At 32.0% G+C, this 19036-nt stretch overlaps 3 protein-coding genes across 4 annotated transcripts; 2 read left to right on the forward strand and 1 right to left on the reverse strand.

Moving 5' to 3' along the window:
- Window positions 1–177: 177 nt before the first annotated feature.
- LOC136209239 (B3 domain-containing transcription factor VRN1-like) lies at window positions 178–3899 on the forward strand. 2 transcript variants are annotated; one of them, XM_066000661.1, is made up of 5 exons: window positions 178–394; window positions 2140–2506; window positions 2624–2809; window positions 2910–3106; window positions 3198–3899. In XM_066000661.1, exons 1-5 carry the CDS (start codon window positions 335–337, stop codon window positions 3462–3464), a joined length of 1077 nt encoding a protein of 358 aa, XP_065856733.1. In that variant the 5' UTR covers window positions 178–334; the 3' UTR covers window positions 3465–3899. The 2 variants fall into 2 exon arrangements, with proteins under 2 accessions (XP_065856733.1, XP_065856732.1); XM_066000660.1 differs by having other exon boundaries at window positions 2140–2809.
- A 2270-nt stretch (window positions 3900–6169) lies between these two features.
- Window positions 6170–7641, reverse strand: LOC136209420 (F-box/kelch-repeat protein At3g06240-like). Its single transcript, XM_066000883.1, has one exon. It carries the CDS (start codon window positions 7426–7428, stop codon window positions 6439–6441), a length of 990 nt encoding a protein of 329 aa, XP_065856955.1. The 5' UTR covers window positions 7429–7641; the 3' UTR covers window positions 6170–6438.
- Window positions 7642–13553: 5912 nt separating this feature from the next.
- On the forward strand, window positions 13554–17337 carry LOC136209763 (ammonium transporter 3 member 1-like). The gene is made up of 3 exons (XM_066001346.1): window positions 13554–14216; window positions 15325–15610; window positions 16829–17337. The coding sequence occupies exons 1-3, from the start codon at window positions 13554–13556 to the stop codon at window positions 17335–17337; spliced, it is 1458 nt and encodes a 485-aa protein (XP_065857418.1).
- The last annotated feature ends 1699 nt before the right edge of the window (window positions 17338–19036 follow it).

The following is a 19036-nucleotide window of genomic DNA, read 5'->3' on the forward strand; positions in this document are numbered from 1 at the left end:
CTTAAAAAGGAAAAGAGAAGGAAAAAAGGGGAATGAATACAACTTCTGAGTTGGCCATCCGAGTTGGATGAGTGATAACGATTCGAACAGGTGGGTCAGTGAGACGGCTCAACTCGTTCAACTTTATTAGGTTTCCTATTTTGTTTTTGTTAATATTAATTTTAAGGTTTTTAAAGGGCACTGTTTGACTAAAACCAGTGGAGAAGGTGTAGAAGAAAGAGAGGAGAAATAGATCTGAAAGCTTTCAAATTCAATTAGAGGGTCTGCTCTGTCTTATCATGATCTAATTGACCCTCTCTTTCTATCACCTTTCCTTAAACCCTAAATCCCCAATATGCCTAAACCTCATTTTCACAAGCTTATTCTCTCTAATTCCATTAAAGACAGGAAGCTGGTACTCAATTTCTTCTCTCCCTCTTTGTTTCTATGTTATGATTTCATCTATTTTTCTTCTGCATCTGTGTTTATTTTATGCCTGATCTTTTAGAATAACGCTTATCAACTTCTTCCTGATGATTAACATGAAATGCTTTGAAATTGAGTGAAATGGCGACTCAATTTTGTAGTTTTTTTTCTTTTCTATCTTGTGTTGTAGTATGCTTGTTTAGCGATTATGATAGAATCCCCAATTTTTCTTTTCATTGATCCAAGGTTATAAATGCTGAATCTTATTAGGTTTTTCCCACTTATTTTTCTTGTTAATTTGGTTTCTTCTTGGACTATGCTTATGTATTTACTTTAGCTGAGTTCTTTCGGTTTTTATTTTAGGGAAAAGTACAAAAATAATTGCAAATAGACCTGTGGTTTAAAAGTTTGCAACAGGAGATGTGTCTTATGTTTTATCTATAAAACAAAGTATTTTAGATTATACTATTAAGTTCTGATTACAAACAATGACATTAAAAAAATATTCTTATAATATCAACAAAATACAGGTCTCCCATAACATTTTAGATTTTAGATGATGCACATTTTAGAGTTTTTACTAATTTAACCGTTTATGAGCTAAATTCATATTTAAGTTTATTTTATACGGCTTCAATTCGATTTTTAAGTCTGTGTTTTGTCAATACAACAAACAATAACAACAAAGCATTAGTCTTGAAATGATTCGGGGTCGGCTGACATGAATCGTCATACAAAACTGTGAAATCAAGTCGCGTCAGTGACATAATAGTATAATTTCAAATACTTTGTTTTGTAAAAAAACATACCACATATTTCTATTTGCAAACTTTTAAACTACATACCTCTGTTTGCAAATAAGTTAAACCCAAGCATTTGTTTTGTATTTAAGTTCATTTCACACAGCTTCAATTCTATTTTGAAGTCTGTGTTTTGTCAATAAGTAAATGTAATTAAAGAGAAAAAAAATGCTCTTGATGACAATCAGAACTTAATAGTATAATTTCAAATACTTTGTTTTGTGAAAAAACCTACCACATACCTCTATTTGCAAACTTTTAAACTACATACATCTGTTTGCAAATAAGGTAAACCACAAGCATTTGTTTTGTACTTTGCCCTTTATTTTATTCTGTGACTAATGAGGCAATTTCTAATCTTTGGCAGAAATTCTTTTGGTTGTCTAGCTTCCATGGTTATGATTTCTCTTTTTCTCTTTGGTTGCATTTTTATTTCTTCAGAAAAGTGTGATTTAGAGCAACAGATTTATATCTGATTGTCAGCAAGAAATTATTTGGTTATCATAGATTTTCTTAATTTCTTAATACTCGGTTAAATTCGTCATGTACTGTAATCTTATACGTTGAAGTATAGGGTTTTTTTTGAAATTCAACGTTTTAGATTCAGTTTTTATGGTGATCGTTCAGTAAAAAATGATCAATTAGTAATCAGTAACCATTATGTTTTCATGTTTACTTGAACTTTGGCATTGTTGGGATTTAATGATTGAAGTTTGAATCTTATTGCTTAGTTATGCACTTTTTATTTTGTCATTTGCTAAACTATAATATCACTTGTCTGTGCTCATAAATTTGTTAACAATCCGGTTTTATTATTTAGCTGTGTAGCGATAAATATATAAACATTTACAGTTCTACTTTCTAAATCGGCAAAATCAGAACATGGAGCATAATATTTTTTATTTATTATGCCTTTATTTATTTTTACTTGCAGAGGATCCCTGATAATTTTGTCAAAAAATTTGGACATGACTTATCGGCTTTTGGGAGACTCAGTGTTCCTGGAGGTCCTGTCTGGCCTGTAGGATTAATAAAAGCTGATGACAAATTTTGGTTTCATGAAGGATGGCCGGAATTTATGGAACGTTACTGTATACGTACTGGGTACTTTCTTGTCTTCAGATACGAAGGGCATGCAGTTTTCACTGTTCATATATTCAATTTGCCTACTTCTGAGATAAATTATCAATCTAATACCCTAGCTGGTAGAAGATATCTTGCGTTTGAGGAGATGGAAGATGAAGACTTGATTGATAATCTGAGCTCCTCGTCTACGTGCTTTGTCCCTAATTCATTGAAAAGTAAGGTTTATGATGAACATCTTGATCAAATGACAATTATGAAAAGCTGCAATCCTCCAGCATTGCAGAATTTGTTCAATGAGTCTAAACTTAACTACGTGAATTGGTCTGGTGAAGGGAACGTCCACTTATCAAAAGGTGCTAGTATTTCGCATGCTGCTGATCAAGCTACTCAGGGAGCTGAAGTCCAATTTAACCAAATTGAGCAAAAACCTACTGCAGATGATATGAAATTCTATAGTCCAGATGGCGAAACACCGAAACCTAAAAAACGTGGAAGGAAAAAGCTAAAAGTCGATCCTAGTAAGTTCATTGAAGTTAACTTATATCCTGTCCTCTCATCGTCTTCTTGAACTTCAAGAAGTGAATATCTGTGTCGTTTATTACTAAATTTGTACTGCAGATACGCCACAAACTACCCAACAACAAGATGAGGCTGATATGAAATTCAGATTTTATGAAAGTGCTTCAGCAAGAAAGCGAACTGTGACAGCTGAAGAGAGAGAAAGAGCAATAAATGCAGCCAAAGCATTTGAGCCTATTAATCCTTTCTGCAGGGTTGTGCTGAGACCATCTTACTTATACAGGGGTTGCATTATGGTGAGCCGTTAACTTTATTGTTTAAGTTTTTGTTTTACACCATCACCGCGCCTATGCTTAACTCGAGATGCAACCCGTTTTTTCTTTGCAGTATTTGCCATCCTGCTTTGCTGAGAAGAATCTAAACGGGGTTTGTGGATTTATCAAACTTCAGTTTACTGATGGGAGGCAGTGGCCTGTCCGATGCCTTTACAGAGGAGGTAGAGCTAAACTAAGCCAAGGGTGGTATGAATTCACATTGGAGAACAATTTGGGGGAAGGTGATGTTTGTATTTTTGAGCTGCTGAAATCAAGGGATGTTGTGCTAAAAGTTACTGTATATCGTGTTCTCGAAGGTGTTGCGCCGCGTACGAATTGACCTTGACAATAGCACATCAGCAGATAGAATCAGGCTGGTAAATTTCTGAATTAGGAAACTTTGTCTTTCAATTGGGTGATTACCATTGCTCTGGTTTTAGTCCTGTGGTAATCAATTGTTGTTTGATGTTTAGAACTCCACAGAGGAAACTAGTAGAAGTATGTTTCAATAGATGATTTTGTGGCATTACTAGGGCTGTAAATAGAATGTCCAATCAAGTGATATTTAACTGGACCACAACCACAGATTTTAGGTTTAATTTATTTGTTTGAAATTTTCAGTTCCCGGCTCAATCATGGATAGCATGCTCTAGATTCTAAGGCAGAATTAGTTAGGAGGTTTGTGGCATTTGTTTGGGGTTGTATATATAGTAAATATGGTGTGAAAACAAAGTAATTCAACTATTATGTGGCTTCTTTTCGTGTTGGACTGCAAGTGCTTATTTGTCAAGCTGTCAATTTCCGACATGATGACATGATTTACAGAAACAACCCGCTTGATACGACTTATTTTTGTTGCATTTGTATCAAATATAATCATACGATAACTCATTTTGTCACCCCTAATTAGTTGGTTAGGCGGAGTTACCTGCTGACGGTTATTATTAGAATTTGTTTTCAGATTGGAATTAGTGACTGATGTTTGATGCTTATGGCTTTGCCTTGAAGCCTTAGTTCTGAAATTGGCCTCTTTCAATGCTGTGAAACACATTTAGCGAATCATGTTGCTCATTTGTTTTCCGGGCTCTCTAGTTGTATGGTTGATCGGAGAGTGTTCTATTTCATGTTTCAGCTCTTTTTATCCTTGATGGTTTAGGTCAAGATTCTTAATGAAGATTTTTCTGTGAGGAGAATAGCCTACTTGCATAGTGTTATCATACTTGACATTTAGGAGTAGAATATAAATATTAATGGTTGAGATTACAACTTGATCTCTCCGGTCTAGTCTAATCCACATCCAGATTGAAAATACCTTTAATATTGGTAGAGAAGTTGAATTTAGGGGGTGTTTGGTTGCTGTTTTCATGCTCCGATTTGTTTTTTCACTTCAAAATTGAGACTTTTAAGTGTTTGGTTAGTGATCTGTTATTTGCCTTTTACATCTCAAAAGTAGCATTTTACAAAGGCAGTATGAGACAACAACAACAAACGTAGATAAAACAAACATACCCTTAACCTTTAACACACAAAATAAGGGTTTGACATTACCAAATTAGGCTCTTTTGCTAGCAAGTTGGTGCGAAAATAAAATTTGCAACAAGGATAATTTGTAATAATTGTGGCTTTAAAATTGTCAATATTATTAGTTAGTGAATGTCTTAATTAGCTTTGTTTACATTGTTGGATTGATCCTCAATTGATCAATTTGATATGTTTGGAGTAAAGTTCAATTTTTTTAAACTAATATTAAGAGTATTTTACCCTTATTATTAAAATATTTCATTTTTCTTTTCTAAATGACTCTCAACTAGCAAAATTTTAATCTTTTGAATTAGTTATAATTAGATTGGGATATGAATACTAGTTTTAGTATCATGTATGGTTAAAAAAAATATTCAATTTTTCCTTCATTTCCTTCTCTATAATATTAGCAAAGTTTACTTTGTTTTTAACAAAGTAACCATTAATTTGTTTTTTTCACCATTGGATGATGAGATGGTATATTAATCTAATGGTGGAAAAAAAACAAAATCATCATCCAATGGTGGGAAAACACAAAGACACTATAAACTAATCAATTAACAATTTTAAAATATGATAAATAGTTATTATTTATAATCAATGTTAAAAAAATCAAATAAACTGAAAAAATGTTAATTAAATAACTAATAAACTGATAATATTTTCTTCAATAATTAATAATTGTAATCAACAATTTTTATCAAATTAATTATTTTGTAAAATAAAAAACTGTTAGTTAAATAAAAATAATAAATATATTTTGGTCCAACCACTAGAGGTGGACACATCTAGAAATGCTTACGTGCTATTTGTAATTGTATGCACAACTCATAATGCTGTTATAAGCCTTACTACTCAAAGTAAAGGAATGCACATTATGTTAATTTTATCCGTATCTTAATCTTTTATCTTTGTTCCGATTCGAATCAAATACCAACCAACGTGGAAAGGATATGCTTAAAAATTGGTAGTGTAAGGGGTCTTAAAATATTGGAATAAATTACATTCATGGTCTTTCAACTTTGGCCTTACTTTCACTATGGCTGAAGTCTTAAACTTCAAAATTGGATATTATAACCTTTGAATTTTACAGTTTACTTAACATTACGACATTTTTATGATTGACCAAAGTAAAATGATGTATGACGACCTCAAAACAAAAAAGTTTAAGAATTAAAATTATCTAGAACTATGATGAAACTACCATTTCGATTTTCTAAATCACCATTTTCAGAACCTCTCTCTTGAAACAACCAATTTCTATCTCCTAACCAAACAACACGTAAAGGACCTCAAAACCCCAAAAGTTCAACCTTTAAAGTTGCTTATAATATCATTTCCAGCAGCTTTATAATGAAAAATTATCTATTATTGTAGTAATTTTGATCAATGATAAAAGGTATTATGTTAGTAAAATGTAAATTTCAAAAGCTATCATGTTCCGTTTCGAAGTTAAGAAGCTATAATAAAAGTTGTAGAATGTAGCTTAATTTGTTAATCTCTACAAAGTGGAAGTGGAAAAGTTATAGATTCGATCAGTGAACATCGATAAACATCTGGTTGACCAAGTAAATTTGTTCGGTCACCTTCAGATCTAAATTAACAAACATAAAATTAACTAAAACATCACGGTAAAATCTGAGTATGCCTTCATATATGTAACTTTAACAACAATTTCACATAAATTTGAAGATCTAGCGTACTGGATAGGAGATATAATCCGTTTTGTATGAGTCGGAGCAGCAACATCAATATTGTTTTCTTTATCGAGTAGAACAAAGCTAGGCACGTATTTATGCAGAGTAAATGACAATGGATATTTTATTAAATTTAATCAAAACTTCATCTTTATTTATGAACCCCAACACTTCATCCCGTTTTATGAACCCTCGATTTTGAAACCCTACTGTTAACTTCACCCATGATTCCACTGAACCGTATTCTTTCATCATCCATATATGAATCACAAACCTTTCGTTGCAATCAGTTTGCTGAATAACCGCAATTGATGATCCCCCAAATTCCATAACATTTACTATATCATATCGAGACTCTGCCAAAGGTTTCGGCAATGGAATGTGGTCAAAAGCCTCACCCTTCACATCAAACACCATAATCATATTCAACCTAATCTTAGAACCATGACCATGACCAAACCAATGAAACCTGCCATTCACAAAAACGACTGAATTGCTTTGCATATCCCAATTCTTGGGGACAGGAGCGATCCTCTTCCAGCAATTCGAATTGAGTGAGTAGATAAAACCATCCCAATCGGAGTTGATATATAAGATTTTGTAATCCAGGGTCGTCTCATCAAATCCGAAGCCCTTAACATCCCAAATTGTCACTGATGAAGATGATGAATGGGGTGGAGGGATTGACAGAAAATGTCCAATTAAAGGGTTACAGAGGACGAAGTTAACAACGAGATTAACACTACCTTGATCAATAGAGAAACAGATCAAACCGTTGACGGAGCCAACGATTTGAATCCAGCAATTGGGATTATGAGGAAGGTGGAATAACAGGGAGTGGAAGTAATCTCGATTGTGAAAATGCAATAAGCAACATCCAGTTTTATCACTAATATCCCATTCGTGCAGAAACATTTGGGTATTTTGGGTTAGGGTTTTACGAAGGTAGGTTGAAATGAAATTAGGACTTTTGATAAGAGAATACCATGATTTGCAGACGCACCTGCACTGGAGAATCAACTTCATCGGCAGCCTGAACAGTATCGTCTCGGCCACTGCATCTGGGAGTGCTGAATAATCCCGCATTCTCAAGTTCTGGTTAGATGAGATCGATAATCAGAGAGATCAATGTACAAAGCATCATATAAAACGTGAGTCATGTAGGAAAAATAGCACAAGATAATGGCTTTCAACATTCTCCAATTACTCATGCATGTTGCGTTCTTTAATTTTGGGTTCACGCTCTTTGTACGAGTCTTTTTCGGATTCTCCTTCCATGAAAAAGAACAAAGAAGAACTCTTTCCCTTCCATGAAAAATGAGAAGCTCGGGTCATTTGCTAATTTTCTGGGGTTAAATACATGATCGGTTACTGAACTTAAATGAATGTTTTAAATCAGTGATTCGACTTCAATTAAATCATTATGTTGATTTTAATGGTTACAATGTATCAAAATAATGATATGAATGACAGGTTAACATGAGATAACTTAATTTTCTGATCTAACAGTCACGTGTTGTTTATTTTTATAAAATAACCAACACGTAATAATTAGGTGATACATACGTGGATGTCATGTATCGTTTTGGCCTGTGATCTGAATTGATTCATGCTTACGTATCATCTATATCATGATTTTGATGTTTTTTAATCACTAAAATCGCTACAATAATCTAATTGAAACAAAACTATTGAGTGACTATTTTAAAACAATTATATAAATAAATTGGTTAATAGTGTGTTTAACCAATCTGCCTCAATAGTGTGAACTTTCTTTTATATATATATAATTATATTTTATAATTATAAATTATAAAAGCTTAATTTTTTTTTTCATTATCAATGCTTTCGAATTTTATAGTATTTATAATTAAATTTAACATTTGAAATTTTCTACTCATTATAAATTAAAACTAAAAAGTATGATCACATTCTCATATTATGAAACAGAAAATAAAACAGGTATAAATTCAAAAAAGAAATACAATATAAAAATTCTAGAATCTATCAATCACCTAGCTTTCTTCTTCGACTTCTATTTTTTTTTTTTGTTTTTTTGTTTTTTTTTTTGATGAAAATGCTTATAACTTCATTAAATACGAAAACAACAGTTACAACAAGAAATGAAAAAGGTAAAAAACCTTACAAAATCCACAATGGGACCAAACCGACTACAAAGAGTATAAAAAGCCATAAAAGGTATAAAACACACAAAAACAAAAATACATATACTTCATGGAAATCAAAATCCGCATAAAAGCAACTCCAATCAAATCTTCATCATTTAGGCCCTTCCGAACATTCGGATCTGAGTCCTTTCTTTTATTGCAACCACATAAATATATTGATCCACGTATAATATAAATCGTTTCTGCTCTTGCTAAATCTGAAAATGGTATAAATAGCAGAATAATTGAGAGAAGATACAATATTTACATATAATATTAAATATACATAGATTTGTTAGACTTAATAAATTTTGTGCCCCATAAAATTCCTCCAGAAAACCAACCAGTTGTCTCCCTAAACATGATTGACTCCTTAAATCTATAGTAGAGCAAAAGAAGATTTAGACAAATTAAACTAGGGTAGGTTACATGAATATCATAATTAAATTATAAAATTATAACTAAATCAGATCTTGAAATTTAATTATGACCCTAAAGTATACTTATACACCCTAATTTAATAAAGTATACTTATACACCCTAATTTAAAATTCTAAACTCCAATTTATAAATTTTAAACTCTATATAATATATTCTAGACCCCTAATTTATAAATTCTAATTCTTAAAATAGATTAAAAATAATGATTTTATTAGTTTGATATAATTAAAATTTATGACTTGACATAATTGTAAATAATTTTTCAAAAGTGAATTCACATGTAAATTTCCCATTAAACTATATCACTTTAAGCAAGTTTCGGGCCAATAAATCACTGTAGCTGTAAGCAAGTTCAGGGGGAATTATTAAACAAATTCAGGTGATCAATATATTATTTTAAGCAAGTTTAAAAAGCTAATAAAGTACTTTATAAGTTCAAGAGGTCAACCGGTTTTTTTGAACCAAATTCAAGAACCCTAATATATTAAACCAATTTCTTAAGAGCTAGTGAGGGGGGGAGTGCCCCCATTGCCCGGATGTTGTACATCCTGTCTGGGAGGATTTCTCCATATCACATGTCAAATGAGCAGAAATAGTAACAGGTAAAGAAGATGGAGGTTCAAGAAACACATATTTAAGATTAGCATGTAAAGATTTGAGATCTAGAATATGAGGTTATTTTCTTCAACCAAGCAAGTATGTTTGGTCTCAAACCAATAACTTTCACAGTCTCGGACTGCGTGCTAACAATTTCTTGAACCACCATGATTCCGGATCGCGAACTTCCGAAGCACTTGACTCTCGGTCTCTGACCGTCTGCTTACATTGACCACGTATTGATCTCTAACCGTCCACTCTGATATCACTTATTGAATGAAAATGACTTAATTTATAACGAAGGATTAAATTGAAATTCGTACACAATTTCTACAAATTTCATTAAATTGATCAATACATTTGGACTCAAACTTATTTCTATGATACCTCATTATTTTATTCTCTTGTTTTCTGCACACAAGATGGAAGATAATTAAAGGCTTAATGCTTCTCCAGCCCCTTAACTTGTCTAAATTGGTCATTTTACCCCATCAACTTATCGAATGTTCTATTTACCCCCTTAACTCCATAAAAGTGGTATTTCTCACCCCTTCAACTTGTCCATTTATTCCCCCAACTTATAGAATATTCTATTTACCCCCTTAACTCCATAAAAGTGGTATTTTTCACCCCTTACAATCCGTTATCGAAGCCTATTTTTTTAAACGTTAAACCTATATTTATGCTATTTTGTAAGTGAAACCTAAATTGATACTTCCCCAAAAAGCATAGGCCTATTTTGGTACATTATCCCTACATATAATGTATTTAACTTGTTTATATTAATGTTCTTGTTATTTGTATTTTTTATTCGTTCTTTCTCTTTTCAACTTTTTTTACTACTATAATTGGATAAGAAATACAATTTTTATGGAATTAAGAGGGTCAATAGGATCATAAGTGGTGAAAAATACCACTTTTATGGTGTTAATGGGGTAAATAGGATATTCGATGAGTTCAGAAAAGGTAAAATGACAAATTTGGACAAGTTAAATGGGTAAGAAATATCATTTTTATGGAGTTAAGGGGGTAAATAGGACATTCGATGAGTTGGAGGGGTAAAACGACCAATTTGGATAAGTTAAGGGGGCTGGAGAAACATTAAGCCTTAATTAAACCATAAATTTGATGAAGTTTTTTTTTTTTTTTTTTTTGATGAAGTTTCTTAAATGATGAATATTTAGCTAGATAGTGGATTTTTTATTAGTATGTTCTAAATTTTATTTTTGGTCCACAATCAAACTCGGTGGTGTAGATATTTTCAGTACATTAGCCTCCAACGGATCAATAATGTATTCACAATTGATTTAAAGCACAAAAATATCCCCAAATGTTGGAGTGTTCCTTTATTATAATTAGATTCTGAATGTTATAATGCATTCGGCAAACAAATTCATTCTTAAATTCATATCTTTGTCCGTACCGTAGTCAATATGAATGCAGGCCACAAAATGATCAATTTATAATTAACATTTCCATCAATCGCCCTCAACATGCTAGAATTGAATCCAAAAGATAACTAATTTATAAATTGATAACCACACAACGGTGTTCGCTATGGTTACTTTGTTTTTTTATAAAGTACCGCTACTTGGTGTGGTTTTCACCATTGGATTAATTTTATGCTCCATCATCTAATGGTGAAAAACACACCAAGTAACCGTACTTTGTAAAAAACAAAGTAACCATAGCGGGCACCACCACACATACATTAACTTATTTCATTATTATATTTCCAAAATATAATTATACATTAACTTAGCATATTAAATCTGTATAAATTTATAAATGTTGGTGTGTACATAGAGGGGGTTTGTTTCAGCTTTTCAGATGAGCGTTTAGCGTTTCACTCCAAACCGCAGAAAATATAGCGTTTGGTTAGGTTTATCTAACCGCAACGTTTAGCATTTTCTCTGGAAACTGCAGCGTTTTAGAGCGTTTCACGAAAAGCTCCTATTTGGAGCTTTTCATAAACATCTGTTTGTAGTTAGTTGTTATTGACAGAATTATCATTTTTATTTCCACAAAATATGTTTATTCTTTAACGTTATTTATATTTCTACAATATAATTACCGGAAAAACAAGGTTTTTTTTACGTTCAATAAATTTTTAATTTTTTATATAGATTATTTTTATTAATTTGTGTAACACTTTTTTTATTTTATAATAGGATAGAGTGCAAATATACCCTCAACATTTATAGCTAGAAGCAACTCTTAACGTCTAAAATAGTGCAATTCTACCCCTAATTTTGGCAGTCAAAAGCGATTTTATTATCGTTAGTAACAGATTACAAACATATGATTAGACGTGAATTTTTTTTAAGAAAATAAAAAAAATATTGTCTTTTGTACGGGTTGGACAAAAAAATTCCAATATTTAATCGAATATAAATATTAATTTTCAATTTTATTATTAAATCACAAAAAAAATGTAATCTCTTTGTTAGAACCACTGTTATGTGCAATTGGTGTATAATAAGAAATAAAATATCTATGTTTTCTTAGGTTCAATTACAATCTCTTTTGTTAAACGTTCAGCAAACATAGCGGCCCATAGATTAGCTCGGGCGGTTGTGTCGGAGTCTGTTCGTGGGGAGTGGGCATGTCCACCTCCCTTCCTTACCGATGTTCTTTTGGCCGATTCGGCTCATTAATTTAATTGATTCTTTCAAAAAAAAAATCTATGTTTTCTAATAATGTCTGAAATTGGGTAAAATTGCTCTTAACTGCCAGCGTTATGGGTAAAATTGCACCATTTTAGACATTGAGAGTAAAATTATTCCTAATTGTAAATGTTATAGGTATTTTTTCACATTTTTTTTTATAATTTCATCGTTGATTAATTTAAGACATGTCCATTTTAGACATTTTAAATCCGAACAGCAACAGTTCAATATAATTTTACCAAACACTAGTAATTAAACAGTTAATAACAAACAGCTAACAGCCATAGCTAATAGCTTACTGCAACTGCAAACAGCTAACAGCAACCGCAACAACTATTAGCTAACAGCTGAATCAAACAGGCCCATAATATAAATTTTTATTATAAATATATTGATTGAATTTGAAAGAAAAAAAAGAGTTGTTTTATTACTTTTATATAACTAAGGAAAATTGTATATTTTTTATACAAAAATAAATGAGTATGGAGTAAAAAATTGATTAAGACAAAAGTTAAAGAATTTTAAAATATATATATATGATTTGACTAATTAGTGTAAGAAATAAAAATATAAAAACTAATAAATTGTTTATATTAATTAATGACACTATATATTTGTTGATAAGATGACAAGAAGTTCTGTTTCATAACTTATTTAATCATTTAAATTAAAATATTAAACACTTATTTAATTTAAATGTGTCTGATAGGGGTGATTTCTCCACCACTTAAAATTAAAAATTACCCTTCATATATATATATATATATATATCTTTCCACACACATTCCTAATATCTTTGAATATATAGCAATTGATTTATTAATTTATATATAATTATAGAAGTTTAATTTAGCGGCATAAAACTTATTTCATTAAAAACAAGGATAAAAATGCAAAAATTATGATTTTAAAAAATTATTGTAAAATTCATAATAATAGTTAATATTAGTTTAAAATAGTATATTAAATATATATAATATATAAAATAAGAAAAGAAAATAATTTTTATATTAATATTTATAATGCATATATACTACATCAATTTAATTACACAATATACTAATTAAATTTAAAACTAGTAGTTGAGAGCTTACTTATGATTGAGGTGGTCACGTGTCATATGAGATTTTTCTTTCTTAATTTACTAATTAATGTAAACGTATTTGCGCAAATATTTTTTAAAATTATAAGATAAAATTAAAGTGTTTAAAAATAATAATTAAAGAGTTAGACTAGTATAATATAGATAAAAAAAACATGGACTTATATTATATATGGTGCATAACTAGCTGCAGCTAGTTAAAGAGGTGAAAGAAAAACAAGGTAGAAAGAAGGCATGGCGGTTTCATCACCTCCAAACCCAGTCCCGGTGGCATACCAAGGCGGCGCAGGGGCAGTTCCGGAGTGGTTAAACAAAGGAGACAACGCATGGCAAATGATCTCAGCCACCCTGGTGGGACTCCAAAGTGTTCCAGGACTAGTAATTCTGTACGGAAGCATAGTGAAAAAGAAATGGGCAGTCAATTCAGCTTTCATGGCTCTTTATGCGTTCGCTGCCGTGGTCATATGCTGGGTAAGTTGGGGGTACAAGATGTCGTTTGGCGAGAAGCTTCTGCCGTTTTGGGGGAAAGCAGGAGCAGCCTTAGGGCAGAAGTTATTGTTAAAACAGTCAGCACTACCTGAAACGACACAGTATCATGAAAATGGAGATTTAGAGACTGCGATGGTAACGCCATTCTATCCAACGGCGTCCATGGTTTGGTTTCAGTGCGTGTTTGCAGCAATAACGGTGATATTGATAGCGGGATCAGTACTTGGAAGGATGAATGTGAAAGCTTGGATGGTGTTTGCGCCAGTATGGTTGACGTTTAGTTATACAGTTGGAGCATTTAGTTTGTGGGGAGGAGGTTTTTTGTTTCATTGGGGTGTTATGGACTATTCTGGTGGTTATGTTATTCATCTTTCTTCTGGGATTGCTGGCTTAACTACTGCTTTTTGGGTTTGTTTTCTTCCATTTTTACTTATAATCATCATCTTGGTTTTTTTTTTTTGAAATATAATAAATCATTAATTTTTTCAGTTTCTTTTCTCTGAAATGAAAAATAAAAGATCTATAAAGATAATTTTGTGTTTCTCAATTTTAACCATACCATTTGATACGATTAATTTAAGGGTAAAGTAAAGAAAAAAAAATCAATATACTTTCACATATTGTCAAATTGGTATCCGAAAAAAATCCAATCGATGATTGGGTATTTTCGTTTTGCTAAAAACGAGAATCTTTTAGTTTGACACTATAAAAGTGATTGTTAACAATCTTAAAATGGAAAATTCTACAAATTAAATTTGTAATACCACATTTTATGTAACTAAATCTTTTATTTTTCAAAATCATTATTTTCGGAGTTTTCTCTTTCGAAAACATTCATTTTCTCTATACTCACCAAACAACATCTAATTTACCTTAAAATTAAAAAATCAAAGAATTAAAGTTGTTTAACATATCGTAAGTCTTTGCATTTTTCAATTTTAAGGTCGTCAAAGCTCATTTTAATTTTAAGATTTTTTTAAAACGAAAAACTTAAGTTATCTCTTTTTTTCACCGTTTGGACAATTTTTTTTAAGTACCAATTTGACCATACGTGAAAACACAATAGTTTTTTTTTTTCTTACTTTACCCTTATTTTAATTTAGAATTTCATTTTTAAAACAAAAATAACTCTTTACCCTTTAACTTTTCACCTTTTTTTTTTAACATCGTTAGTCAGTTTGGACTGTATTGATTAATGAAAGGTAATACAAAATATATATTTGTAAATTTTTAAACCACATAAATGGAACCACATTATTTATTTTTATACTTTAAAACATGTTATTATAATTTCAAGTTTACACCATACTTGAAACAAACAACCAATGAGTTGCTCCATTTCATTAGGTCCTGCAGTGGAGTTCATCCATTGTTTTTAAAATATGTTGAGGGAATATTTCCTAGATTCATGGAGATACAGAAATATAGCACTCTCAAGAAAAGTTAAAGGAAGAAAATTTTAAGAAGTGAAAATAGACAAAACATTTGTAAGTTATTCGTAAATTTATGAATGCAGGTAGGACCAAGATCAAAAAAAGACAGGGAGAACTTCGCACCAAATAATTTAATAACGATGGTAGCAGGAGCAGGATTGTTATGGATGGGCTGGGCAGGATTCAACGGTGGAGATCCATATAGTGCTAATATTGACTCTTCAATGGCCGTCCTTAATACTAACATATGCGCCGCTACCAGTCTTGTTGTTTGGACTTGCCTTGACGTCCTTTTCTTTCATAAACCTTCCCTCATCGGCGCCGTTCAAGGCATGATCACCGGCCTTGTTTGCATTACCCCTGCCGCAGGTATCTTTCTTTCTTTTGGGTTAATCATCTGTTTGGGTAAATTTAAAAAAAAAAATTATCCATTAAAATATTTTCTTGAAAGAGGTTTCTCAAATCTGGTTAGATTTTTTACCATTACGGTGCCAAGTGCACTCTAATGGTGCAATACACTGCCATCTGCAGTGTTTTACCATTACGGCATTTGATGTGCCGCAATGGATTGAAGGGTGTGGAACAGATTAATCAGAATTGTTAAAACTTTTAAGAGATAAAATGCAAAAAATACTCCATATATAAGAGTTATTTTACTTTCAATGAGATAAAATGCAAAAAATACTCTATATACAAGAGTTATTTTACTTTCAATGTCTAAAATTGCATAATTTTACTTTTAATATTGGCAGTCAAAAAATAATTTTATCCGTAAAGTCGACAAGTTTGATCAATTTCAGACATCATATATAACAAACACGTTTTGATTTTGTTGCTTATTCTACTCCAATTGCATATCCGTTGTTTCAAAAAAAAAAAAATACAATATTTTTTTTTTGAATTTACTCGACATAAGTATGATTTACTCGACATAAGGTTAGTACACCCTAAATCCATGTGGTCCTTCTTGAAAAAGCACTTCCAATCTCACTTTTATACGTAGAAAAAAATTCAAAAAAATATTGTATTATACGAGTTGGACAAAAAAAATTTAAATACTTCATCGAATTTAAAAATATTAATCTCTATATTCAGTTATTAAATCTGAAAAAGTATTGATTTTTTTTAAAACAACGGATATGCAATTGATGTAGAATAAAAAACAAAATCAAAATGTATGTATTGTATAATAATATTTGAAATTGACTCAACTTACCAACGATATGAGTAAAATTGATCTTGGCCGCCACATTAGAGGTAAAGTTGCATAATTTTTGGCGTTAAGAGTAGAATGACTCCTGGATGTAAACGTTAGATGTATTTTATACGTTAAAAGTTTTGACATTTTTCATTAATCCATGCCATACTTCACTTCAACCCATTACAACAAGTGAGGCGTTGCAAGAGTACAAAAAATCTAACTAGGAATGGAAATGGAAACAGCTCCTTCTAAGAAAATATTTTCCAACCCAATCCAACAGGTAATTTTTTTTCAAAATTTACCCTAAACAAAGGAATAACCCTTTCTTTTTCATTATTCTTTTTATCGTTTCTATTTCAAAATAAATAAGTAAATGAAAAATGTAGGACTTGTACAAGGATGGGCCGCGATAGTAATGGGAATTCTATCAGGCAGTGTTCCATGGTTCACCATGATGATTTTACACAAAAGATTGCCACTTCTCCAAAACATTGACGACACACTCGGTGTTTTCCACACCCATGCCGTCGCCGGATTCGTAGGCGGAGTGTTGACTGGTGTTTTTGCGGAGCCTGAGCTTTGCGCACTCTTTCTTCCTGTCACTAATTCTAGAGGAGCTGTGTATGGTGGATCTGGTGGCCTCCAAGTCCTTAAACAAATAGTGGGGGCTTCATTTATCATCGGATGGAATGTTGTGATTACATCCGTTATTTGTGCCGTCATAAATTTGATTATTCCGATGAGGATGTCGGAGGAAGAACTGGTAATTGGGGACGATGCTGTTCATGGAGAAGTGGGGTATGCATTGTGGGGCGATGGTGACAAGTTTGATGCAACCAAACATGGCATTTCCTCAGATGATACCACATCCACCCCAGCTGCTCAAATTGTCTAATTGTTAAAGATTGTTCTAGTTTGTACTTTCTTTTTTATTAGCTTCATACATCATCATAACTTATGTAAATTGCTTGATTTGTCACTGAATTTTCAAAGTCTTCCGGTAAACCTCCAACTAATTGTTTAAAATGTTCCGATGACTCTTAAACTTGATTAAAATATAATTGATTAAACAATTGGTTGTACAGAAGTAAATTGTATGTTGAAAATATGCTGCATGCGTTTGAAAAATGCAAACAAATTGGCACGTAAACGATATGTCGGACTTGAACTGAAACGTAGAAAAAAATAATAAAAGGGGTTTATTTATAAAACAAAAGGTGTCCGCTATAGTTACTTTGTTTTTTACAAAGTACCGTTACTTGGTGCTCATATTCACCATTGGATTAATTTTATGTTCCATCATCCAATGGTGAAAACACACCAAGTAACGGTACTTTGTAAAAAACAAAGTAACCATAGCGGACACCCAAAACAATAACCAAAAAAGCCATAACTTTGTGGATTATATAATAACATAATTTACTTTTGGATCTGTTTTAATAGTTTGGTACATCATGAGTTGTTACAACTGGAGCATGGAGTATAGAAAATCCTGCTCAAATAACATGAGATCTTAGATTTCACAGTGGAAAAAAATTAATTAACTCCCTTGTTGGTCCCTTATAACGTGACAAGTTAGTTCCAAGGGGGGATAAGAACTATTTAAAAAATTGTCCGTTAAGGCTGACTTCTTTTTCTATGAAAAGGATTACACAACGTCACTAAGTAGATTCAAGACACAAGCTTAGTCAACTTGTGACTAAGTCTGCTTCTTTACTTGAGTCAGAAAATAGCACTTAGAGTCTATTCCTGAACTCAGCTTCTTAGTAAACTTAACTCAGCGTGAGTTCTTTACTTAGTCAGTTTTCACAGCAAGCAATATATATTAAAGGAGTTTAAGGGTTAGAAAGATATTACTCAGCAGACTTATCCTGGTTCGGCCTCTCTGCCTACGTCCAGTCCCCGGAACTCGTTCCGAGCTTTTTGAATTCTCTACTGAGCTCTTTAAAGGTAGAGCACAAAACCTTTTACAAATAGAAGCTGAGTATAACAAGAGTACCTTCCTCTATACATCTACTCACTCCTATATCTACGCTGAGTACTATAACCGAGTACTCAGCCTCTCCTTTCTATTCTTCTAGAAATGATAAAGCGTTTGTCCTAAACAACGATTGCTAAGACACTTTAGATGATTGGAAATCACTCTAGAATTTTACACAATAATATGAAAATTGGTGTAAGGTATTTGCTTTGCTTTTCTCACAGAATCTTCGAGTATGAATTTGGTCAGCGTTTCGACAACTTGAAGTTCTGTGTAGATTGAAGCAGATGGATGACCTTTATATAGTGACACTTGAGGCACCTGGTCATTTCGAATTTCGAAATAACCGTTGGAGGGAAACGGCTTCCTGTCGTTGTCACTCTGGGCGTGCTCAGCGTTGTTGGCCAACAGGATTCACGCATCTTCTGTCTTCGTCAGTCTTTGGCAGAATGTTTCGACATTTAAGGAAAAGTCCAAGAGACAGCTTTCTGCACCTTCTGAACTTTTCCCAAAGTAGAAATACTTTGTCTAGAAGTTGAACATTTCCTGCCGCTGTCCAGACTGCTTTGTCGTCCAACTCAGCAGCTTCTTCTTGAAGCTTTTGCCACAAAGG

The sequence above is a fragment of the Euphorbia lathyris genome, chromosome 10 (assembly GCF_963576675.1).
Source record: "Euphorbia lathyris chromosome 10, ddEupLath1.1, whole genome shotgun sequence".
Lineage (NCBI taxonomy): Eukaryota > Viridiplantae > Streptophyta > Magnoliopsida > Malpighiales > Euphorbiaceae > Euphorbia > Euphorbia lathyris.